The 26,524-nt window shown below is 38.4% G+C and overlaps 1 protein-coding gene across 1 annotated transcript; it reads left to right on the top strand.

Moving 5' to 3' along the window:
• Positions 1–1,758: 1,758 nt before the first annotated feature.
• On the top strand, positions 1,759–23,967 carry ICOS (inducible T cell costimulator). Its single transcript, XM_059168305.1, has 5 exons — positions 1,759–1,895; positions 17,529–17,867; positions 18,771–18,877; positions 19,879–19,967; positions 21,915–23,967. The coding sequence occupies exons 1-5, from the start codon at positions 1,838–1,840 to the stop codon at positions 21,949–21,951; spliced, it is 630 nt and encodes a 209-aa protein (XP_059024288.1). The 5' UTR covers positions 1,759–1,837; the 3' UTR covers positions 21,952–23,967.
• Positions 23,968–26,524: the final 2,557 nt, after the last annotated feature.

Here is a 26,524-nt window from a genome sequence, read left to right as displayed (position 1 = left end):
CATTCACATGAAACGCAGTTTTGGCACATGGTATGTATTCCATAAATGTTCACTATTAGATTCCTGCCCTAGTGTCCTCTGCAGAGCCACAGCTGAGCTCTAGAATTTGTGGTAGCTTTTATCAGATGAAACGAAGAGCTTTCTAGACTTAATTCCAGAGCTTGACCACAACAAGGTTAGAAAAAATCAATTATTCTCCACTGTGTCCTTTTGGCTGGAAAAGGACTCCAGTACCATGATCATAGATCTGGAAGCATTTCCTCTTGATGCTATCAGGGAGTACACTGGAAAGGAAAAGAAGGAAATCCGGGTAACAGGTTCCCAGGGGTCTTGGTGGGTCAGTATTTCTTGGTCAGGCTAGCTCAACAGCTCAAATAGTTTCTTTCACACCCACTACTGAGGCCTAGGAGCTCTAAAAAAAAAGGTTGGGGAACATCAGAGCCTTAGTGGAATCACTGTAGGATCAGCCTCCTACCTTATTTGTGTGACCCCTTGGCTCTGATCTGGGAGCCCCCATTGCTCTCCTAGAGCTTCACACCTGGATTCTGCTTCAGAGGTCATACATTGAACTGAAACCTTGGTTGCCCTGACCTCCTGATCTCAGCTTCTCACCTGGATGTCCCTTCTGCAGACTGATAGTTGGTCTTGCCCTGTTATTCCCCAGAAACCCAACCTGGATCCAGCATCTTGGAAGTGGTTCAGACCTCCAGATGGTTGGCTTGAGAGCCTCTACCCCTTTGGTTATGAGTGAGGACTCTGGAACTAGACTCTCCAAATCCCAGCATTGCCACTTACTATTTGATTTGTGCCAGTACTATACAACTCTCTGCCTCAGTTTTTCTCATCTATAAAATGGGAGATTAGCAGTCCCCATATCATAAAATGGTTAGGAGAATTAAATGAAATAATATTTGTATAAAACATAATATAAATTCATATACACAAATAATCCAAATTAAAATAGTAATATTAGCTATTTCTATTCTGTTTTATACATAGTAAGTATATATGGTTTTACATTTAATTTTATGTATGTTTTACATTAAGATGAATATCCCATATAAACACATATATACAAATATATATATTCAAATCTATACAAACACATATATACAAATCTACTTATTTATATTATTATTACTATTGTTGTTATTGCAGAGATGGAGAGACCATGGGTAGGCTTTTCAACTTTCTTGTTTTCATCTGAGGCTATAGGAACAGAATTCCTGGTTTCTACAAACTCTGCTGTAATATGCAGGACAGAGTTTAGTTTTGATTAAAATAGACCCTATCATTTGAAGAATTACAATCTGCAGTGAATGTGATATAAATATTTCTCTGATTCCTACGTGTCTCTTCTTCCAGATACATCTTCATTTCCATTTCTGTAATAATTCCCTTTTTTTCTTGTCCTGTTTCAAAGGGTTTCTATCTCTGGAGCAAATCGTGGAAGATAGAAAGGTATCAAAAAACATGTTATTTATCATGTGGCTATTTTTAGATCCTGTTATCCCCAGTAACTACTGATTCAGTGGAGTAGGGTGGCTTTGAAAATAGGCATTGCTTCTTTCCCTCATTATATTGGAACCAGAATGAGGGTAACATTTCCCTCTGTTGTCAAAATTTTCAGCAATCCAATGGATTAAACTAAACCTCTGTAAATAGTAATGCCTCTCACATAGTCACTGACATCAATGGAGAGACACCTCCTTGCCTTGATGGTAAGTGTCAACCCTCATAAAACCCACTTCCTTTCCAGCAAATAGAAAACAGTTGAGAACATGAATTCACTGTCAGCTTTGAACACTGGTGAGGACTGCATCTGTTTCTGGCAAACATGAAGTCAGACTTGTGGTATTTCCTTCTCTTCTGCTTCCAAGTTGAAGTCCTAACAGGTAAGTGGCCCATTGATTATTTCTTATTAAATTATTATTCAAGTGAACATTAAGAAAACCCAAAAGGAAAAAAAAAATCAGGCACCCCATAGGAGGGCTTTTTGTTTGTTGGTTTTTTCCTGTGTTTTGTTTTATTTTATTTTATTTTTTTTGTTTTGTTTTTGAAAGTAGAAACAATTGCAGAAGAACCCCAAGCCCTTGGCTCAGGGAATCTGTGTCGCCATGTCACAGTAGATGGCATTGAGTTTGTGTTGCTTCCTTTGATACTGTGTTTTTTAAGATGAAGAAAAAATATTTCATCAGACCATTAAAATTTTAAATTACTTGCTTGGAGTTACCTGTTAGTGGAGAAAGTAGAAGAGTGGCTTACTCTTCTCAGAGAAAGATGAAAGGCAAAATGACTTGTGTCAACTGAATGAAAGTAAAATAATCCTGGCATCTGGGCTGGGAACTCTTTTTGAAGGAGAAAATAAAATGGAAGGGCTTTGAAAAAAAGAATTTTGATTTTAATTTTATCTGGGTGATCTGTTGTCAGAAATGTCCAGGCTGCCACTGAGTTTTGTTTTGTTTTTGTTTTTGACACAAAGTGTCAGGGTCCCTCTAAAAGGCCAGGGAGTAACGGACACTGCAAAAAGGCTCCCTGGACCCTGGAGACATTAAAGAAAAGCAAACCACTATTCTGAAGTCCTCAATTCTTTCTTAGATGGTATATATCAGACTATTTGGACAATTTAAATAATGTGACCTACAACTAAACTGAAAAATGTGTTTTTGTTGCTTTTTACTTGGTACATTTTTGTATTACTTTTTATCCTTCACTTTGAGTCATGTTCTCGAGGCTGGCAAAAGCAAAGTGAAATTGTATTAAACTGGAAAGTTCTATTAACACTAAAAATGAAAGAAGAAATCTAGTAGGTATAAACTTGCCTAGGACATAAACTTTGTAGTGGTGCAAGGAAATAGGGTTTACTTTTCTCTCCAAAGAATTAAAACACAAAAGCAGATTGGTCGAATGTTTCATCTTCTGGTAGCTCAAGGTGATTCGAATGCTCTTACGTAAAGAGGAATGAAGAGTGAACAATTAGAGTCTACTTACAAGTTCCAAAGTCAGTTTGGGGGGCTACTTGCTTATTTAAGCCTTGTCTACAACCCAGTGAAATCTTTTAGCAGCATGAATGACAAATAAGTCATTTTGGAGCTAGCTGATATTCATTGATTCATTCATTCACTTCTCTGTTCATTCACACAACACCAAGCACTTGCCATGCGGGAGGTACAGTGCTAGCTGCTGTGTGTACCATGATGAACAAAACCACATCAGTCCCTGCTCTCAGGAAGCTAACTGAATGGCTGGGAGAGAGACATTTTTCGAATAATCTCATGACTTAATGATAATTGCAGGCAGAACTCAGAGAATGTAACAAAGAAGCCTCTCTAGCCTGGGCCTGTTTTGGGGTGGGGTTGAGGAGTGGTGTTCATCAAAATCTTTTCTGTGGCAATGACACTTGAATTAAGATTTGAAGGATAAGTGGAATAAATGGGAAGGATAGTGTATGTGAGGGAGGAAGAACATTACACAAGAGGAGAAGAGGAAGTGCAAAGGACCGGTGGCAGGAGGAAATGAGATAAGGTCAGGGAACTGTAAGATGGTGGGTGTTCCTCAGCACAGAAGGAGATGGGTTTGGGATTGTACAAGATGATGCTGGAAAGAAAAGCAGAAGCCAAGGACCACTTAGACTATATGGGTCATGTAAAGGATTTTGGATTTTTTCCCAAGAACATTGGTATAAGTCATTGAAGGATTTGTACTGCCATAAGTTACCCCAATATGCTAAACCCATTTAGGCACCTATGGTTGCTGATAGTGTGCTTATTATCAGCTTTAAATTTGAATTAACAATTGTGTTTTCTCTGTGGAAAGATAGATGGAAGGAGAGATCCAACCTAGGTAGAATATTTCAAATTACTAGACTAAGCTGCTGAAGACATTGTGCTTCTAGAATGATATTCATCATGGGCTCCAATGGAAGAAAACCAATGTTCACTCTCACCACTTAGAAAACGATGCTACATGACAAGCCATTTGTTGGTTTGAGGTATGAGTGACTAAATGGAGATTGTAAATTGCTAACCTTCTCCATGTTCAAAATACCATTAGGACGCATTTATCTAGCACCTACCCATTCTTCAAAGCCTACACCAAGCACCTGCAGGGTTTTTTCCTTTGGCATAGTCTTCTAAACTAAGTAGGTTTTCTCATCCCCCTAAAAGGTTAAGCATTCTTACTGCCAGTGGATGTTTGAAGAATCTCAGACCAGGAAAGGCTAAGTGATTTGTTATGTAGTAATTCATAGCAGAACAAAGATGAGAACACAAATGTATCGGACTCCAATATTCATATGTTCCACATTGCACTGAAGTAGCAAGAGATAAAACATAATCTTAAAAGGGAGAAATTCTCATCAGTGTTACATTTGGTTAGTGAGTTAATAGGCAGGAAATCTTGGTGATTTCTTATCTATTGTTCTTAGTGTGAAATTTAACAAAGCCATCTTCTTTTAATGATTCTCGAGCAATAGGAAGCTCTTGTTTGTAAAAGGATCTGGGAAAAATGTGAACCTCTACCTCCATTTGGAAGACCCTCTTCCTACACCCCAGTGAGAAGCATGCTGGTGACCTTATGAATTCTGACTTTAGAAAGACCACTCTGAAATCAATGTGGAGATTGCGCACGAGTGGGAAAGATGGAAGTCAGATGGTGCTTAATAAACGTTCATGTCTCAGAGTGTGTTCTGGGAAGAAGCTGGGAGATAACCCTCAGGTTCATTTTGAATCTTGCTTTTGTTTCTAAGCCTTCCAATCCATGATTCCGGAATTCCATCACCCCAAGAAAAACAGCCCTTTGGTGTCTGCAGATCGGTTCCTCCCCAGAGCTCAGAGAGAAGTCTGCTGATCTGAGCCGACCTTCAACTCCTCCCACAACTCCCTTCAAGTATTCATATTGGCTTTTTAAAAATCCAAATCCTCCCCCCCCCGCCCCCGCCCCCCAGCAACCCCCCAGCCCCAGAGAAGAATTCAGGTCATTTCCATTCAGTGTGATAAGTCTGTACTTCATTTTATCCCTTCATTGTTATGCTTATTTCTATCTATCTTCTTTTGCCATTTTATCTTTTTTGTTTGTTTGTTTTTTTTAATCTTCGTCAAATTCTTTTAACTTCCCCTCTTTGCCTCTGTAATTTAGAGGGTTGGCTACAGTTCTTAACTGAGTAAGTCATTATGTTCGGAGCATCTTGAATGTCTATTTATTTATTATTGGCTTAAAATAAATAATAACAATGGCCTTGCCTGATGTGCTGACCCCACACTCCCCATTAACCTGAGAACTTCTGAAGGTTCCTCCTGTTCCACTCTTATGCTGCCCTGTTAATGCACCCCAGCCCCAAATTTGGGCTCTGTTGAAATAATAATTATAGATCATTGCTAGTTTCCTCTTACAGTATTTCTCTTCTGTTTTAAGACTCCCTTCTTTATGCTTCCTTCATGGATTTTCAGTGACAGTATCACTCTTGCTTTCTGCTCCTGTCCTGTGATCTCTATTCTGATACAGTGATTGGTAGCTTCCATTACTTTCCTCAGATACCCTGAACTCTATGAATTCCGGCACGGGTAAAGAAGTCTTTCTTCTACTCTGATGAGTGACTAATATCTTTTCTGGGACTAGGATTCCAGGACTGACATCTTCTCTCTTAATGATCTGTGGATCCCCTTTGTGGCCTGCTGGCTTCTAGAATGGCAGGTGAATAGTTTCCTGATAGTCTGATTCTCGTTCATTTGTAAGCAACTTTAAAAAAAAATTCTCTAGAATCTCATATGCTATTTATTTCAATATTGGAATTCAGGCATTCCACCAATATGTGCCTAGCTTTGTGAGGATTTTCATGAGCATTGCTTGGGACTGGGTGAGACTTTTCCATCTGTAGACTTGGTGGTTTTTTTTTGTTGTTGTTTGTTTGTTTGTTTTGCTTTTTGTTTTTTAAATTTCAGGGATATTTTTCTCCCTGTAGCTGTCTGATCATATCGTTTTCTTTGCCTTTTTCTCTTCTTTCTAGGAATACCTAATTATTCTCACAAAAGATTTTGAGTGCCTTGTTTTTTCATCATTTTGAACACAGTGGCTTTCATAACTTGCCATTGTTATTAGCAACTCCTTCAGGTGAAATGGAATATTATAGTTTTTAAATTGCTAGCAGCATAATCTCATTTCTTGGTAGAAACAGAATGTAGGTGTGTAGAGAGGACCTAATTCTCAGTTTTGCTCACTGTAGGGTACATAGACTTGTTTGACTTTAAAAAAAAAAAATGGCCTCTATATTCACAGTTGCAAACTGTGCAAAACCCACAGCTTAAGCTACCTTCCTATCTTAAGGATATACATTTTATATGTAAAAGGATTTATTACCCTTTGTAAATTAAAAAAATTAAAAATCATCTGTTGCATTCAATACCCTAGGAAAGGGCTACATTTACTCCATAAAAGGTATTTCTGTGCTACCACTATTCTAATAAATTGAGTCTACCAAATGGTACTTTTTGGTCATTCTAAGTAAAATAAGACCTTTGGCATTTGAAACTTTCTCATGAAAACTCAAAACTATATTTTAGAAAGTGGAACTTAAATAGGTAGAAAATATAGAACATAAATGAAAACTGTTAGTAAAAATATGATTTTTTTTCATTGGTTTAAAATGAAAGGTTGATCAAAACAGACCAAGATCTACAAATTCAATGAGAGTCAAATGTTGGGGATATGGGCTTTCTCTGGGTCACATATAATGCATTGATGCCTGTTTCTACTTTGCTTGAGGAAGAGCTAAGAAAAATCAAGTAGTCTTTAGGGAGGATGACAGAATTTTGATTCTGTCAACCACTTGACCCGATAGAACCTTTTGTTTGTCTAAGCCCTGTTGACACAAGCATGGCACTTTCAACAAGCAACTGAAAATGACTTAAATGTTGCTGTTTTAAATTTGAGAGATCAAACTTTTTGCAACCAACATTTATATTTTTCTAGGACTCGGCACCAAAAAACTTCCATTCATAGAAAACAACAAACAAAGCTTCTAGGGTGCTCATAATTAAAGTTGTGTTTATTTTGTACTCTCTAGATCTAAAGCAAATATCTCATAGTAGTTCCTGTTTGTACTTATTTAATGATGATGAAAGTTCTTGTATGTGAATCCATATTTTTACATGTCTACAGGCAGATAAGTTTCAGAATAATCATTAAAAATTTAGACCCTGTCAGAAAAAGGAGCTAGACTTTGCTACAGATTCAAATACATGGGACAGTTCAACACATAATGGTTGATGAATGAGGATGTGTAGAGAAATGAGTGTCTTCAGCAAAAATAATTTCATATCTAAGAAATTATTTTATATATTTTTGGCATATGATAACTTTAAATCACAGAATACATATGAGGCATCAATCTAAATAGTACTTTAAGTACTTAGGACATTAATATACCTAATAAATCTGGAAGGAAAAGAAATACCTGAACAAAACTATCCAGTCAAATTTAATGTTAAAAGCTTCTTCTTTGTTCTTTCTTTCTTTTTTGTTTTTGTTCTTTAGCAAGTCTCTTGAGCTTTTACGCTGTAGCTTCTATAAAGTTAGGGGGTTGGACTAGATTTTTGGACTAAAAAACTCCTTAAGAATGTGGATTCTGGTCTCAGATTGTCTAGGTTCATATCAGGGTTTCACCATATATTGGCTCAGTAGCCTTGGGGCATTTATTCAAGCCTCAGTTTCCTCAAATAAACGGCTGACATAAAAGGCTGTTATGAACATCAAATATTTCATTTAATGCATTTAGCACAGTATTCAAAGCATGATAAACTCTCAAGGCTTACCAGTTGTTGTTATATTATTATTTGGAAGCTTTTGGAAGCTTAAATATTCATTTAGCTTCCAGACTTACTAGGCTTCAGAGAACTGGTTGAGTATTACTAGTTTGAACCTTTGCCTTTGGACTGGAGAACAAGATCCAGTAAACGAAGTCTCTTGCTCTGTTTTTCTCATTCTTCTCCTCAGTCCATTGTGGGACATTTGCCATCCAGGCTCAGTCTCCGTTTTTCTATGTATCCATTTATTTCATTGAGCCTCTAATATGGCCCAGGTCTTGGGATGATTTAGGTGACCATACTATAATACTTATCTTTGTGAAGCTTATGTTTAAATGAGGAACACAGACAAAATAATTGTGATCTAAGCCAATAATGCATTCTAATACATTGGTGTAAACTAAGTGTTATTGAGAGGATAAAGAGGAGTCTTTGAGGTCTCAGGACCTTAAAAATGGTTCTTAAAGCATGATGGGGAAAAAATAAATGGGGTCTCTAGAAAGATAAAGATACACTGGGATATTCTAGTTTATGGGAATAGTATAAGGATGTGAGAAGAATTGCCAAAAAGTTTAGCGTGGCTTGAACATATGTGGTCCACGGATTGTGAAAGGATTTTGTATAATGCTAAGACAACTGATTTATTTATTTATTTATTTATTTTTTGCCTCATAAGCCACCATCTAATAGAGACTTTAAGCTGGGGAATGAAATGCTTTTTAGAAACACAATTTTGAGAATAGCATGGAGGCTGGACTTGGAAAGGGAGAGAACACTCTGGAGAAGGTTAATCAAGAAGCTCCCATAGATGAGGGAAGATAAAAACGTTCTTAGATTGGCAATAGGAATAGAGAAAAGCAACTGAATTCAGGAGATATGTTGGAGCTATAGTCAGCTGGACTTGGTGGTCAATTGGGACAGGAGAGTCAGGAGGGGTCAGATTAGTGACTCGCTTAAATGATGAGGTTTGAGTTTGAGAGTGAATATTGAGTTCAGGGTGGAAATGTTACTCTTGATCATCAGAAGAAACCAGATGGAGATGTTAAAGGAAATTGGAAATAAGGGATGGGAGACAAGGGAAGGGGTGGCTGAGATAAAGGCGTGGGTTATTGGAGCAGAGATGAGAGCTGGAGCCTTAAACGTAACAAGTTCACCAAGCCAATGCTTTCCTTGTTTCTGTGCCCAAAGGGCTTTAGATAGCAGCTGAGGGATGGGAAATAATGTGGACATTTTTGGTTGCTAATGAAATTCTTTCTCCTCCCTTTTCTGTGGAAGAGACTCGGTTCATTTAATCTCTTGTGATATTGCTGGTAGGACAATTTCAAATCAATAACAATGAATTAACTAACAAAATAACTTGTTTGAAAATTAACTACATCATGAATATTGCTATAAAGTTTTATAACCTATTTGACATTCTTCCATTTTCACAAAGGAAGTTTTTGCTAGAAGAAAGTCAGTCTATTATTTCTTATTATATATATAATAAGATGCACACTTGAGAGGACCAAGCATTGTTTTTATTCCTCCATACAAAGTTCCTTGGAGAGTAAAAACAATTCACACATTTAGTGTGTTTGTGTGTGTGTGTGTTTGTATGCTCTTTTGGCTTTTTTGATTTTCTCCTCACTTTTCTTCTTCACATTTTTTATCTTTCTCTCCAACACATGTTAAGAATTTAGATCAGACTGGGCACCTGAATGGCTCAGCTGGTGAAGCGTCTGCCTTTGGCTCAGGTCATGATCCCTGAGTCCCAGGGTCAAGTGCCCCATTGGGCTCCCCACTGAGTGGGGAGTCTGCTTCTCCCACTGACCATTCCCCCCCTCTCATGTTTTCTCTCTCTCACTCTTGCTTTATTTATTTATAAATAAATAAATAGAATTTTTAAAAAATTAGGTCAGATTGGGTTTATTTTGCCTATCCTACCTACTGACTTCAATCACTTCTTTAGAGTATGGATGCCTTTGAAGAGCAATGTAAGTATAGAAATGATGCATGTATAAAAATCCAAGTCATAGCCAGTAGACTTACAAGAAATGACAATTCTTTTATGAAAGGTGGAAAAAAGTGGTAAATGCAGATTTTTTTTAAACCAAAATTTCTTAGTAATAGATCAAACGTAACAGAACTTAAACACTGCAATTTTTAGAACTTCACTTATGTCACACTCATGTGCTGTGCTAAGCTAAAGCTTATTGTTTGATTACAGAAAATATGTTTAATAAGCACTATCATTAATTGCAAACTCAGGAGATCTTATCTTTCTATCACTCAGATCTTTGTGAAGGTTTGTGGTTAGTCTGAGTTGAGGAGAAAAAGTCAAATTGCTGATTAGTCTCACACACTCTGCAATTGTGTGGGTTTTCTAACATGTTTTTGCCAAAAGATTTTCAGTTGAGGATAACACAACTGCTTTTAAAGAGTCCTGGCAGGATGGGTTCTAGCAAGACCATCGGATACTGAAGAAATGGAAGAGTTTAGATATTAAAAGAACAAATTTACAAATAAACTTTCTGAGCCACAGTACAATTCTCAGGTGAATGATCTTTTCTTCCAAGTTTAACAGCCTCCATACTGCCCTCACTCTGGAGATATGAATGTTCTTATCCCTTAAACAATTTGAAATCACCTAAATATAAAGACTAAAGAAATCACCTAAATATAAAGACTCTGAATTTACTCTTGAAAACATTAGTCTACTAATGTCAAGAGTAATGTTATAAAATCATGGCAGCAGTTAACAGGTTGGAACCTCTATTGGGAAGGTGTTACCCTTTAGATATGGTATTCAATGTGATTTGTTTAAGAAGACATAGTACCTGTTTCCTAGAGTACTTATAATCTAGGAATATCAACAAGAAGTACATAGATATGGTAAGAAAACAAAAACCGATACTTAATATTCAGATTTTTAAGACCCATTACCAGGATTCAAGAGAACATATTTTTATTGTGTTTTTAATAGTGGAGTAAATGCTAAAAGATATAGTGTGGCATTTTATCACAAGTCACTAACATAACATGCTGTGGTTATGAAACATCTGGATATATTGGAAAAATCATTGGTCCAGGGGCCCTTATTGTGGCCATACATTGGGAAAATTTAAGAAGTGTGCACTCTGGAGGATCTAAATAATCAACCAGGCTTAAACTTGTCCTCTCCTCTGTAGACAAAAAAACAGTCAAGAGAATCATCAATTATCTAAACAAGCCTTTACGAATCTAGTGTATATTTATAGATAAAGAACCCGTTTCTTTGAGGCTCAGACAGAATTTTCATTAGAATCTGACATTCCATTTCAGGGGATTGATTGATTGATTATACATTTTGCTTGATTATATATTTGCACGTACTTGTTTCCAGAAGAAAGACAATGTGACATAGCTAATCACAGGATCATGTTCCAGCTATGAGCTCTGTAATCCTGGGCAAGATACTCACTTATCTGCTCCTGGTCTAGCTTGATAAATGTAAAGATAAAATGAAAGGCTTAACTGGATCATTTCTAAGAGACTTTTTGGTTTTTACATAGTTTATTCTATTCATCTCCCCAGATTTATAACATCACTGAGATCTACATATTCGTTTGTTCATCTATCCATCCTTCCAATAAATATTTATGATGACTTACTACATACAAGGTGCTATTGTAGATACTTGGGAGGGGTTGATGAATAAGATCAACAAGGTGCCTGATTTTAAGGCTGATCAGGTTATGGTGGGGTAGCCAGACAATAAATAAATAAATAAACAAACCAGATAATTTTAGATAATAATAAATACTTTCCTTCAGGTACGTATGATAGAAAATGACATGGGGTCTATGTTGGATTGAGTGGTCAGTCAGTGGCCGCTGAAGAAGTAAGAAGCTGTCATGTGAAGATCTGAGAGAACATCCCAGGTGAAAAACCAACTATTTCAAAGCCCAGGGGACCAGTTGCTTATGTTTGAGGAATAGAAGGAAGTGCAGTGTGGCTGCAGTATAGTGAATGACTGGTGTAAAATGGTGTTAGAGAGGTAGGTAGGTCATGCAGGTCATAGAAACCAGGCTAAGGAGTAGGATTTTATTCTAAGTGAGATATATGTTTTATAAGCAAGGGAAGGATATTATCTGTGAATGTTAGAAGATCATTCTGGCTTTCCTGAGGAGAATAAATAGTAAATGGGCTGGAGTGAGAGCAGAAAATCAGGAGGCTCTTGTAGTCCTGCGGAGAGAGGATGCTGGTTTGGCTCAGTTGAAGTTTAGGTGCAAGAGTAGTGGATAGACTCTACCAGACATAAAAGAGAGGTACAGGAAATTAGCCCTTCTTCCTGTAGACAGATTTTAATATGATCTTATAAGAGTCAGTCTGTAGTGATCATGAAGTATCTAGCTTCATGTGGTTGCCTGCTTCCATTATACTTCCCTCGATTGTTGCTAGTGGCACTTCAACCTTAGATTGAACCTAGAATCTTTTATGCACCTAAGAAGTTGTATAGCCTCAGACAAATAATCTCATCTGTCTGGGTCTTTAGTTGTCTGAACAAAAGAATTAGACTTGCTGTATAATTTCTAAGTTTACCAGGTCTGGTTGTTTATGACGCTGGGTGGAGTTTGAATCATGTTATAGAAAATGTGAAGGAGAAGGTGTAACATGGACAGTTGTCTATGAACACCTATGGGTGCTGGAGATGGAGATAGGATATTAGGGAGGATGAGGAATATATCAAAGACTGTGAGAAGGAATATTTTGGGGCATGATTTTTTAAGATTTTATTTATTTATTTGACTGAGAGAGAGTGAGAGAGTGAGTGTGCATGCACAAGCAGGGACAGTGGTAGAGGGAGCGTAAGAGGCAGACTCCACGCTGAGCAGGGAGCACCACATGGGGCTTGATCCCAGGACCCTGGGATAATGACCTGAGTAAAAAGTACCTGCTTAACTGACTGAGCCACCCAGGTGCCCATGGCGGATGATTTTATATTAAGAGGTGATACATGAAAAAAAAAATTGGGCTGAGAGAAAAGAAGAAAGAACAAAAAGAAAGAGATTGGTAAGGGGAATACTCACAATTTTTAACTTCCAATATGGCAGAAGAATTGACCAAAAAGATCTGATACTCAACCAAAACAAACACTGGTTACAAAAATTGGTGCTGGGATACCAGCACTCATGATTGAATGTTAGAGTTGAGATGAGAACATCCAGGGAGGGTGAAGAAAAGATTCTAGCTGTTTCTGCAGTTTAAGAAACTAATACATTCAGGTTTTCTTTATATTGTCTGCTGATCCACTAAATGCTTTAGCCACGGTTCTAGGGATGATCTTCTTTTGATACTAATTTTTCACATGTCATCAAAGGCTAAGGAGCACTTGTAATTAGGTATTTCAGCGTATCTGTTCTACAGGGTCTACCAGGTAATTAGGAAATAATTGATTCAATATCATACCTGACTCTTTTAATTGAAAACATTCAAATTGCAGACTTAGAGTTGTCAAAAGGTTTTCCAGATGAAAAACCTAAGCAGTGGATATGTAGAGATACAAGTCAGGTGTCTTATCACTACGTTTCATAATAAAAAGCTCACCTGGGAAGTTTTTATAAACATTTTTTGTAAGATTTTATTTATTCCTTTGAGACAGAAAGATACAGAGAGAGAGCATGAGCAGGGGGAGAGGAAGAGGGAAGGAAGAAGCTGACTCCCTGCTGAGATGGAGCCCGATATGGGAGCCCTACGTGGGGCTCCGTCCCAGGACCTAGAGATCATGACCTGAGCTGAAGGCAGACGCTTAATCATATGAGCCACCCAGGTGCCCCTCACCTGAGAAGTTTTTAGATTAAATATCAAAAAATGAACAAGTCACACCGTCCAGCAGAAATTACACTATGGAATCCCCAGTTACTCCTCTAATGTCAATGGCACAGGACCTTGGCACTTATCCCTCAAGAAAAATTTAGGTAGTCTTCTTAGCCCTACCTAAATACTTTCATAGGGAATGTGAATGTCTCATTCATTTTCATTTTTCCTGACTCTCTGGAATCCCTCAGTAAGATGCTGGGACAGAGAACTATGGGAACAACAACAAAGTCATAGCTCTCTTAGTTGTTTGCAGTCTCCTCTGGATATACTTTGATCCTGGATCCCTAGAGAGTAAGTGTTGGAAAGAATTTTATGTCTTGGTTTTACTTCTTTATTTCTCAGATCAAGAGGCTGAAGTCCAGAAGGGTACCAGAGTCACAGACTTGCTAAAGGCAAGACAAGAATTTTCCTCTCATTTCCTCAGGAATCACGACATTGTACTCCTACTACTCTGCTCTGCTGACTATGACATTTCATCTTGTGTTGGGTTACAGGTCATAGTGTGGGCATAGGGTGGAGAAGGAAAGCTGCTGACAAAACATCTTCAGAAACACAAGACAGTGCATCTCTGTCTAAGTGTTTACATGGTGGTCACAGTCACTTTTGCTCCAAGATCTCTTTGTGGCTTTCTTGCTGTCATTCTAAAGTCCTTGGGAAATGTACTCTGAACATTTCTGAAGAAACTGAGAATGAGCCCACTGATTTTATCATTGGCAACAAGCTATAGAGACTTAAACATCAGAACAATAGTCATGCAACATCATTTACTTTCAGATAAATAAGTCCCCAAGCAAGAAAGCCTTTCTTTGAATCTAATGTAGACTACACAGGCTCATGCTATCCATTTTTTCCTTTTTTTCCTTGTGCCTACATTGCTTCCTCTATTTTTTAAATGAAACAAGGGGCGCCTGGGTGGCTCAGTGGGTTAAGCCGCTGCCTTCGGCTCAGGTCATGATCTCAGGGTCCTGGGATCGAGTCCCGCATCGGGCTCTCTGCTCGGCAGGGAGCCTGCTTCCCTCTCTCTCTCTCTCTGCCTGCCTCTCCATCTACTTGTGATTTCTCTCTGTCAAATAAATAAATAAAATCTTAAAAAAAAAAAAAAAAAAAAAAAAATAAATAAATGAAACAAGCATTATTTTCCTTCTGTATTTTTAATTTTGTATTCCAGAAAAAAAATCTATACAGAAAAGCAAACATAAATGTACAACTTAATGAATCATTGTAAAACATTACTACCTTACTCCCATAATCACCACAGCTCAAGAAATGGAACATTGTCAGCACTCAGAAGGCTTTCCATCCCTGTGTTTTCCTTTCTGATTTCAATGCTTCCTTCCCTTCATACCAGATCATTAGGCTGCATTTTGTGATATCTGTTTAGGTTAAATATTGTTTCTATTCTTTGAGTCATTACGTAAGAGATAATGTGCATGCTTCACTTATTGAAGTTTTTCTTATTATGTATACCTTTACTCTTTTTCACTTTACTTTTTACTGTTAATGTTGAGACATCACCTGTTAGTCTAATAGCTCCTTCTCTGGAGGTAATCAGTCTCTTTTCTATGGCTTTTTAAAGTCTTTTTTCTATGGACTTTGATTATGATTTGTCCAGACATGCATATTTATAAAGTTTGCTTGTGATTTGTTGGGATTCTTAAATCTGGATGAGGACTGCATTTCAAATAATTTTCCAATCTAATTTTCTAGTTCACCAATTCTCTCTTTAGCTCTGATATTCTTTGAACCTACCCTGATCATAGTTACTATGTTTCTTTTTGCCAGTTCTACTTGATTCTTTTTTAAAATTAGTTGTTTTTTTTAGTTTCCTGTGCTTTGCAGATATTATTATAAGTTTCTCTTTTATTGCCTTAAATGTAGTAAGCTCAATTGTTTATTTTGGGTATCTTATAATTCAAATATATGATTTTGGGGGGTTTGTTTCTGTAGTCTGTTGTTTCTACTGTTTTGTTTCCTTGCATATTGTTGTTTTTAAATATTATTTGCAGATAGGATTTGAGGTCTAGGATGTAAATCTCTTCTTCCTGGAAGAGTTGCATTTTTACTCTCAAAAGCCTAAGGATAATAATGATCCAAACCATCTTAAACAAAATTCAAGGATTTGGGTTTTCTGGACTATTGAAGAGATTTGAAGATGAGCTATAATCCGCATAAGAGCTGGGTTTCTTCTGGCTTAACTGTATTCCAGGATGGAAACCCTTTGAGATCCCAATTTATTGAGGAGAGGCTCTTTAGATTTCTTGCTTTGCAGACTCTAGGAGTTGAGACATACAAACAAAAGCTTGAACTTGGCAGAACAGCAAATGCTCTCAGAATAAAAGCAACTTCTGAGCTCTTCTCTTCTCTCTGGAGTCTGGTTCTCCTCTTTGTGAAAACTTGTTAAGCCTTTTTAAAAAATAAAATATTTATTTATTTGATAGAGTACAAGGAGGGAGAGTGGCAAACAGAGGGATAGAAAGGGGCAGGGAGCCTGATGTGGGGCTCTATCCCAGGACCCTGGGATCATGACTTGAGCTGAAGGCAGATGTCCAACTGACTGAGCCACCCAATCACCCCTCGCTTTTTGATAATATTTTTAGACCTTTTTGTTCAGCATTTTTGGTTGTTTTGGTGTAGGAATTTGTTTGGATTTGGACTGCTGTAGCTGAAAAACTAGAACATTTGTACATATTTTCACAATCAAATCCCCAAGCGGAAACTCTATTTCCCTTGTAATATGAGAGCCATAAGTTAAAGACTATAGATATTAAGGAAAATAACTGTGCTAAGTCTTTTTTTTTTTAAGATTTTATTTATTTTTTTGACAGAGAGAAAGAGATCATGAGTAGGGAGAGAGGCAGGCAGAGAGGCAGGCAGGCTCCCTGCTGAGCAGAGATTCCCGATGCCCGGCTCAATCCCAGGGTGGTGAGATTACGACCTGGACCGAAGGCAGAGGTTTAACTCACTGAGCCATCCAGGCACCCCTAACTGTGCTAGGTCTTAAATAAAATCAAGGCAACCAGTGCTAGCAGAGTTGTGGCAAATGAATCCACCTGTCTAATGCTAGTCCTCTCACAAATGGGAGTTCTTTCAGAAAGCAGTGTGGCAATACATAATGTTATAAGCATGTTTAGGCATTTTGGTGATGTGTCATAAAAGCAAAATGCTAAAGATAACCATAATATTCAATCTTAGTGGAACACTTTAACAAATTATGTATTAATACTATGTCCTAATATGTAGTCATTAAAAAGGATACTTGTGGCAACTATATAAAAAATGGGACATTTATTATATACCATTAAATGGCAATAGCAGGATGCAAAGTAATATGTTTGTTGCATATATCTGGAAGGTAAAGAGCAAATACACATAAATAGCATACCTATTTCATTGTAGGGCTGGGCAACTTTTTTTCCTTAAACATTCATTACATTTGTTATATATTCTTTTTAGGAATAAAGGCAGAGAATTCAAAACGTAAGCAAGAAACTTTCCTGCTAATAATTTTCCCACATTTATTTGAACAGTACTCCAGTGCTAGCATTAATTAGGATGGTTTACTATGTATTTATTTGTTTACCATCTGTCTCCAATATGAAAGGGCAGGCCCATATCTGTCTGATTATACCATGTAAATATATTACTTAATATATTACATATGATATATTCATATATAACAAAAAAAATTCTGTTTAGGTTTTTTTTTTTTTCTCCCCAAGGGCACAGTTTTTTCTTTGCGATGTTCTTTTGGTTTTAAAATTCTTTTGTTTTGATTCAATAGAGGGGACTCTATGAAAAGAAGACATTACTTCTGTGTTTAAGTATAATTACTAGAGTAACATCTTCATTAAATGTCGTTTTTGCTTTGTTTTCTTCTTTTTTATTCAGGAGAAACCAAGGATTCTGCCAAGTCTGAGATGTTTACGTTTCGCGATGGAGGTGTACAAATTTTGTGCAAATTCAGTGATACTGTCTGGCAATTTAAAATGGAGTTGCGGAAAGGGACGGAAGTGCTCTGTGATCTCACTAAGACAAAGGAAAGTGGAAACACAGTGCCCACTAAGCATCCCAAATTTTGTCAGTCTGAGTTATCGGATGACGGAGTCTCCTTTTTCCTGAATAACTTGGACAGTTCGCATGCCAGTTACTATACCTGCCAACTGTCAATTTTTGATCCTCCTCCTTTTCAGGAAAAGAACATTAGCAGAGAATATCTGAATGTTTATGGTAAGACGATGTTTTCCTTTCAGACTCAGGAGTACGTTTGCATTTTTAACAACGTTTCTCAAGAATGTAAACATGCAAATAAGTATCTTCTGTGAGTTCATTTTGGTGCAATTGATGACAGTCATTTATTATGAAAATATGCAAGGGATAACTGATTAATAATAATTAGTATTAATCAGTAATATGCAATTTGGTCATGTAGATTGCTAGGTTAGAAATAGATCATGTTGTCTTTAAATTGCATATGCCATTAGAAATCAGGAAAAAAATTAAGAAAAATTACCTAAATCCATGGCTTCATCGTCATTACCTCTATTCACATAAAGTTTAGGTTTTGGTTTATGGAGTGAAATAATTGAAAACAATAGTTTTTTTAATTGAAGATTTTACTTATTTATTTGCCAGAGAGAGTGCCTGGGGGAGAGAGAGAGGGAGAGAACAAGAGTACAATCAGAGAGAGCAGCAGGCAGAGGGAGAAGCAGGCTCTCTGCTGAGCAAGGAACTCGATGGGGGACTCGCTCCCAGGACTGTAGGATCATGACCTGAGCTGAAAGCAGATGCTTAACCAACTGAGCCACCCAAGCATCCCTGAAAATAATAGTTTTATACCATTACTGTTCTTACTTACTTTTCTGCAAAAATATAGACCAAAAAAGTCCTTTCTATTAACCCCATTCATAAACATATATGTGCATAGAGTTTTTTTAGGTTTTAGCTTTTAAATTCTTGCTATGGTACTGAGAGGATGTTATTTACAACTTATTGGATTCTATGATTGTAGTGAAGCCAAGCTTCATTTGATTAAATCACTTTTAAAAATTGGGTAAAAGAACCTGTGATTCAGGACTGAAAGAGGAGATTTGATTCTCTGTTTTCCCTTAACACATCTCTTTTCCAACCCAGAATCACAGACTTGCTGCCAACTGAAGTTCTGGTTACCCATAGGATGTGCAGCTTTTGTTGGAGTCTATATTTTTGGATGCGTATTTCTTTGTTGGCTTACAAAAAAGGTGAGCGATGTCTATTTTTTCTTGCATTTGTTTTTACTGAAGAATATCAGTAGTTATTTACTCATCAAAGCACATATTGCTCTAGCCAGAGTAATTCAATTAACAGACAGACAATTTCTTTTCCACAAGATATGCCTACTAATTAAACTACTAACTTGGCAGAGAAGCTTATTTATTTTACAGCTGCTTCAGTCTAAAAAAGGATTTGATGGCTTACAGAGGGAGCTGTTATTGTTATTATTCAAAAAAGAGAAGGGAATCGGGGCCAAGAAAACACAAAAAGGCAGGACAAAGATTGAAACATAAAAATAGATGCTTCTGATTTCTAAGAATTATTACATGCAGGCTGCATTTGAGTTTAAGTTTTCAGAGCCAGGGCAAAGATGAAACTGCCAGTTTTAATGTTTCCCTGAACTTGTCAATTGAACAATCAGTGGGAAATGACCAGCTTCTTCCCATGGTAAGTTGTTAGGACTCGGTTTTTAAAGAACAGCACAGAAAAACTAGGGAAATAACTCAACAAGGACAAAGCAATCTCTCTGTGCTGGGGATATTCTTTTTAGCTTTTCACAATAGAGGTTCTCAATGAAAGAAGTTAACATCATTTTCATATGACACAAGTATACTAATACCCAAGTATATCCACAGTGTGATCATTGACCAGACCGTGGGTATATCTGTGCCAGAATGGAATTTGGAAAGAAAGAGAAAGACGGAAGACAGTGGGATAGGGTCCATTATCTAAATCTACAGAGGAAGAAACAATTAAAACAAAAATGAGGAAGAAAATAGGGCAGAGGTCTCTTTATTTAAAACCCTTTTCATATTGTTTTCCTACTTAGCTACAGGTCAGAAGCCTGAGTCATAACCTAATACTTTTGTCACATACCACTTCAAGAATAAAAACAGTAAAGGGGAAAAAAAAAAAAAAAGACCAGGGAGACCAGGGATGGAGATAAGGAAGAGCAGATGACAAACCATGCTTCTGACTTTTCTTCCAGAAATATCGATCCAGTGTTCATGACCCTAACAGTGAATACATGTTCATGGCAGCAGTGAACACAGCCAAAAAACCTGGATTCACAGGTACCTCTCCATCCGGGGCTTTGGGCAGAGCAGTGTGTTCTTCACATTAAGTCTGGAATTTTCATTTTTTATTTTAGAGGACGGGCCAATGTCTCTAAGGCCCAATTTTAGATTTTCTGTGAAATTCTGAATTTTCACTTTAAGTTTTTACTTTCTGCAGTACATTGAAAATAAACATTAAGTCTGTAAACCACTATTAAAAGTAAACAAGCAGAAGATTCACAAGCCACTGTTGTATCAAGGCAGTTTTCCAACTAGTATTTCAAAAACTGAGATGATTCTAAGTCTTCCTTGGGAACAAGTTCTTTAAGTCACCCGAGGAACATTTATTAGGTTTTGATGAAGTGCAAATTACTGAGTTGAGGCATAGGAGATACACAAACATGTGGAGGAGTGTTTGGGGCAGAGATTTGGAAGAAAGATCTGGGCTGGTGCTCCCCAGGGGAAGGAGGGGGAGTCGGGGAGCCTGGTGTTATTCTGATGAAAAGAAAGTACAAGGTCTGAGAGTCTGGATGACGGCACAAGGCCAGTTAGGTGTGACTTTGCTTTTTTCCATTCAGAGTGAACATTGCCAATTTGAGGGTTGTTAAGCATAGAGCACCTAGAAAGTTTGAAGCATCCCTTGTGGAAAATTATAAGTCCTATGCCTTTGAGGTTGGGATGAGTTGAAGGACGTAATGAGGAAGTTTCTAAATTTTTGCCACCATTCAGTGGTGAAGGACTTGTCCACAAGTCCTTGGATGCAAGCAGCATTTGTAATCATGGACTTAAAGCATGGGAGCAGGGTTAATGCTCCTTCAGTGTAACTCTTCATTCATTGGGTGAGAGAATCAATTATGTCCAGGGTGTTCAGTGATTTCTTTTGCTCCCTAGAGATTTCCTACCCTAGCTTTGTGACTAGCAAAGAGTGTGTGTTTCCTGGCTTTGCTGTTGAAAACAACAACTGTTCTTCTAATCTTCCTGCTGATGATAATGTGTCCATTTTAGCTCAGATCCCTGAAAGCAGACCCTGAGACAGAGACTTGAGTTTATAAGTAGTTTATTTGGAAGGTGACCCTAGGAAAAAAGGGGTGAGGGAGCAGGGAGTATGAGATAAGCAAAGAGGAAAAGCAAATCAAGGTTGTATTACTGAGATCTCAGCTGGAGGCCACAGAACCTCTGAGAAGTGTTTAGATGTCTCCCAGAATTGTTCTTCCCAAGGATGGCAGGTGAGGTATCTATCCATTGGCTCAGGGTTGCCTGCCAGAGCCTCCTGGAGCAATGCTCTATGCATGGAACGGTGTCTCACAAGTCTTCAGAGAAAGCCCTGAGGTAGAAAGTAGAGAAATGCATGGTGGCGCTCTTGTGCTAGAACAGACAGCATGTGCCAAAGTATCTACCCAGGCTGTGGCTGAACCAGAGGTGGGAAGTTTCACACCCCACCTACCAAGTGTAATAACTGAACATGACCAGAGTGCAAACTTCTTGAAGGTAGGTAGGGTCTCTCTGTATTCTGAAACCACCAAGCAGTCACAATTTCAAGAAGAGCATGTCTCAGTTGCCAATATTTATTGTATGATAATTATATACTTGATATCATGCTGAGTAATCCGTGTTGGGTTAGAGGGAGGGGAGACTCAGGACAGTCCTCGTGTTCAGTCTGTAATGTCATTGGGAAAGCTGATGTGTTTGCAGAGAGGGTGGAATCATGTGAACATGTCAAAAGTACTCAATTAAGCAAAGTGTAGAGTTCAGATAATGTCTATTACAAGAGTCAAGAGTGGGCTGGGAAAAACTTCATGGAAAATGTGGAACTGGTGCTGAGTCTTGAAGCATACAGAAGAGTTTGGATGGCACGTGTGTGTGTACACACGTGTGTGTGTACAGGAGGCAGATCAAAAGGACAAATACGTTGAGGGGAATTGGAATAGAGTGCTTTTAAAAATGTTATGCTTCATGTTGTTACAGGTACGACTCATAACTTGGAACTCTGTAGCACCCAGGCATGAACCATGCTGGTCAGCTCCCCCGTGACATGAAGTGCAAGATTCCCACATTCCCTGGACCATGGAGAGTAACACTTGATTGGAGTACATACATCTTCTGCTGGTGTTTTGTTCAACCTGGATCAGTGACTCTATCAGTCAAAAGGGATTTTAACAGGCTGCTTCAGTACTGTTGGGTTATCAAAACACCTTTATGCAACTAGTTTTACAGAAAGCCCAGCTCATGTGTGCGCAGCAAACAGATGTCACTGGGCCAGAATTCCTATCCTCATACCTGCTTCTAGCAATGCACCAGTGAGTAAAACAAACACGTCTACCAATATTTTTAAGAGAGGCCAAGGGTACTAAATCTGCAGAGCAAATGGGCAGCCGAGGGCCAGTATCTGTTTGCATTTCACTAACAGACTACCTCTTCTTCCTGTAGGAATGAGCATTCCTTTTTAATGAAATACTGGAGGGAGATGCTTCAAAATTCATTAGTTTATTTCTGAGGTGTGGACATGTAACCATACTTTTTAAAATCCATTAGTACACAGGACTCTTTTCAAACTTCTGAGCCCCAGACTCCCACTCCAAGGTTTAGATGCCCTCGTCTGCCTTCAATTTTCCTTTTTAAAATATTTCTATGCGACCACTTGACAGACATTCTGAGTAAGGATCTAGATCTACATTTCTCCCCTCTACTTCTCAATAAAACACATATAATACATACTTAGTTGCAGCCTAATGAATATCATTGGCCTATATTCTTCCTATAAGAATATTTTTGCTCCAGAAAGACATCTTATTTTCCCAAATTCAGTAAAAATGATTTACTTTGTGGACTTATTTTGACCACAGTAGTGGTAAAAACACAAACAAACAAACAAAACCCCTACACAACAAAACATTGCTTAGAAGCAGAAAGGACGTTACTGTATGATTCTATTTTCTACCATTAGCTATGTTTTCATGGTGCTATTAATAACAAGCCAGGCTGTTTCTGCAGAGCATATTTAAAATTGCAGAACAAAAACTACCAAAATCATCTTTCTCTCTCAAGCATTGTCCTGGAGAAAGAGCCAATGATTCACTCAGCAGAAAGCTATAGTTCCTAGAGGTCACTTCCCAACTATAGCCACGTTGACCCCTGGGCTTTACAGGTTGAAATGATCCTATCAGCCTGGAGCAGCCCTCCAGACATGGGAAGGAATTTGAAGGGTTGAGAGACTCCCATGAGCCAAGGACAACCATCTGCTCTCAACCCGAGTGGCAGAAGTCACTCTGGGGATCACGGCGAGTCCACCTGCGTTTGTTCTTCCGAGGTCTGGGAGGAAGCACAGATGTCTCAGGGAACATCACGATTCCCTCTCCTAGGAAACATTCAGCCTGGAATATGGCCCTGGCCCTCAGGATAGGCTTCCTTTGAATACAATTTCGTTGGAAAGATTCCTAAATACTCATAATATGTGATTGGTCTTAGCTGTGTTATTTTCTCCAATTCCTGTTTGCATGCCCAATGTTTCTGAAGCAGCCAGTATATGTGCAACGATATTTTTAACTTTAGGTCAAATGGCGTTGTTTAGTAGTGTTAAAATTTGTAGGTGCCTGCTTCTAGCATACTTTAAAAGTGAGACCAGGTATGTCATTATGCACACTTATGTTGTTGTAAGCGTGTATAATGCTGGATGTGTACAGTACAGTACTGCATTTGTAATTTGAATCAAGTATGGGATTCTGTTTCCAGCTGACTTGGACAACCTGGCTGGCTCCGCAGAGGTGTTCCCAAAGTGGCCTGCAGCTTGCTGGGTGAGGGGTTGGAGTGGGGAGTGGAGCCTTCATGTGGGGTCCACCTGGCCTGGTAGTCCAAACTGGGGATCTGAAGCATTCTCCTCCTCAGCACTGGACATTTCAAAGGGAATTATTAAAAGATACAATTTCTGTGAAATAAAGACTTGTTTTAAGAGGAGCTACTCATGAACTAGATTTTAGCAGTAGTACGAAACTAAGGAATAAATGTTTGATATTCAGCAACTGAAACTACCTCACAGTGTTTTCTTGGGGCAGAAATGGTTGCCTCGCAAACTAGCGCTTGCAAACTTGACCTTCTTTGCAAACTAGCGCTTGCAAACTTGACCTTCTTGAAGGTATTATACTGCTCGGAATAGTCCCTCTTTGTTTTTTCTTTTTCCTTTTTAAATACTGAAATAACCACAGACTTGTGAAAAAGCTGAAAGTGTAGCAGAAGGACTCTTCTTTTCCTCAGTGAGTTTCTGGTCTAATGCCCTATTCACCTCTGAACGGTGTATATTTCCTAGAGACAGGAACACCCTAGTCTCCATAACCACGATAGGACCACTCTCATCAGAAAGTTAAGTCTGATACACTGCTGCCTTCTCATCCTCAAGCTGTATTCAAGTTTGTTTGGTGTCTTCCTAATGTCTTTTGCAGTGGAAGATTACGTTCAGAATCTCCCTTTGTATTTAGTCGTCATGTCTTTGTGGCGTCCTTCAGTCTGACAGATCCTCAGTCTAGACTGGCATGGCCTTGACTTTTGAATATTGCAAGCAGTCATTTTGTAAAATGTCCCTTGATTTGGTTTAGTCTGAGGTTTCTTGATAATTAAAATCAGGTTATCGATCTTTGGCAAAAATAGTACAAGAGCGATGCCGTGTTTTTCTAGCAGCATCCTGTCAGGTGGCTCACGATCTTGATCTATTACTGATAATGTTCATTTTGATCACCTTGACTAAGTTGGTGTCTGTGAAGCTTCTCCACCGGAAAATACTCTTTTCCTCTTTATAGTTAACAAGCAGTTTGTGGGAGGTCCTTTGAAACCTTCTAAATTGTCTGTTCCTTGTCAAATTTTCAATGTATTCATTCGTTCATTTTTATCTGTACGGTTTCCTGTCCTGTGCAATGGGCAAACATTTGTTATGTAATTATCTTATTCTGTTGCTCACCTTATCCCATTCCTGGCCTGCAGGAACTCTGTTTAGGAGTCCTTCTGCCACACCCCCCAACATTCTTTTGGCACTTCCTTGCTTTCTGGCAGAACAAGATACTCCCCGCTCAGTTAGTGTTTTCCCATCCCAGTGCTGGCATCAGCCATTTCTCCAAAAAGCCCTGGTTTCTTTGAGTAGCCAGTGGTTTTTAGAATCCAAGATCTAGGCATTAGTCAATGCTCATTATTATTAGGGTTTCCCTGCTCCTAGGACCTTTGGTGGACAGAACCAGGATGCACACACCAAGGTGTGTCATTTCAGGGACATGCTCTGACCATGACTAAAAATCATAACTTCTTCCTCTGTCCCCTTAGCATAGTGCTTCTTATGTCTTTTTCCATTTTTAAGAAGCTAATGGAGGTGATTAGGCAAATTCAACAGGAATCTGATCTCTGCAGGTAGAGTCAGACAGAAGCCTCCAACTAACCCATGAATATCCTTCACTGACCCCTCTCAATAAGAAAGGGCATTCATTGATACAGGATTAAAAATGAATCTCAGAAGGTGCCTGGGTGGCTCTGTCGGTTAAGGGTCTAAATCTTAATTTCAGGTCAGGTCATGATGTCAGATCATGAGACTGATTCCTGCGTCAGACCTCACACTGACCATGGAGTCTGCTTAAGATCTTAAGATTCCCTCTCCCACTGACTCTCTCAAAAAAAAAAAAAAAAAAAAAAAAAAAAAATCTCTGGCTTCACAGGGAGAGGTTTTTAGTCTTTATGGTAATGAAGATTATAATGGCAAAGCATGGCTCTTTGAGAAAAATACTGAATTCTACATTCTCCTTTGTATGATTTCTCTCTACTCGTTTCTTCTGACTCAGTGGTTATAGTTCAAAATGACTAAAGCTTGTCTAGAGGACATGGCATTCTTCCAACAGTATTCCAATACTTTGGAAGTCATGATGAAATGTTCTCTTGGGCTGGACTAGGAAGAGGACTTGATTTCACTTTTTTTTTTTTTTAAGATTTTATTTATTTACTGGATAGAGAGAGAGATCACAAGGAGGCAGAGAGGCAGGCAGAGAGAGAGAGAGAGAGAGAGAGAGAAGGAAGCAGGCTCCCTGCTGAGCAGAAAGCCCGATGCGGGACTCGATCCCAGGACCCTGAGATCATGACCTGAGCTGAAGGCAGAAGCTTTAACCCACTGAGCCACCCAGGCGCCCTGAGGACTTGATTTCAAAATGCAGCCGAACACCCTGTCATATCCAAAACATCAGAAAAATTATCCTCAAACCCCTAGAATAAAATCAAGATACCTCTGGGCCAACTCAGAATTACACTGAAAGAGGTGACACTCCATCAGAAATAAATTTTAACTGAAAACATGGCTCTTCTCAGTCTTTTGAAAATATACCAAAATGGGAATGTGTTTCATTCTCAAAGCACAACAAAACTTCATTCACAAAACTTTTCCTCAAAGCTTTCCACCAAGCTTTTCCTCATTCTCAGCGCCTCTTCTATATCTGCAGGCGGCTCTCAAAGCAGCTCCTCCCTCCTTTTCTCCTCAAGTCTTTTCCAAGCCACCAGGACATCTCTTCCGTTCCCTCCCTACACTGTCCCTTTCAAAGCACCTGATAAAATAGCTCTCTT

The sequence above is a fragment of the Mustela lutreola genome, chromosome 3 (assembly GCF_030435805.1).
Source record: "Mustela lutreola isolate mMusLut2 chromosome 3, mMusLut2.pri, whole genome shotgun sequence".
Lineage (NCBI taxonomy): Eukaryota > Metazoa > Chordata > Mammalia > Carnivora > Mustelidae > Mustela > Mustela lutreola.
Note: the sequence above shows the minus strand (reverse complement) of the source record. Positions and strands in the feature narration are given on the sequence as shown.

Excerpts from the sequence above, each read along its gene's own strand:
- ICOS (XM_059168305.1), top strand. The coding sequence starts at position 1,838 with ATGAAGTCAGACTTGTGGTATTTCCTTCTCTTCTGCTTCCAAGTTGAA. Across the intron at positions 1,896-17,528 it reads CCAAGTTGAAGTCCTAACAG|GAGAAACCAAGGATTCTGCC; the intron begins GTAAGTGGCCCA and ends TTTTTTATTCAG. Across the intron at positions 18,878-19,878 it reads TTTGTTGGCTTACAAAAAAG|AAATATCGATCCAGTGTTCA; the intron begins GTGAGCGATGTC and ends CTTTTCTTCCAG.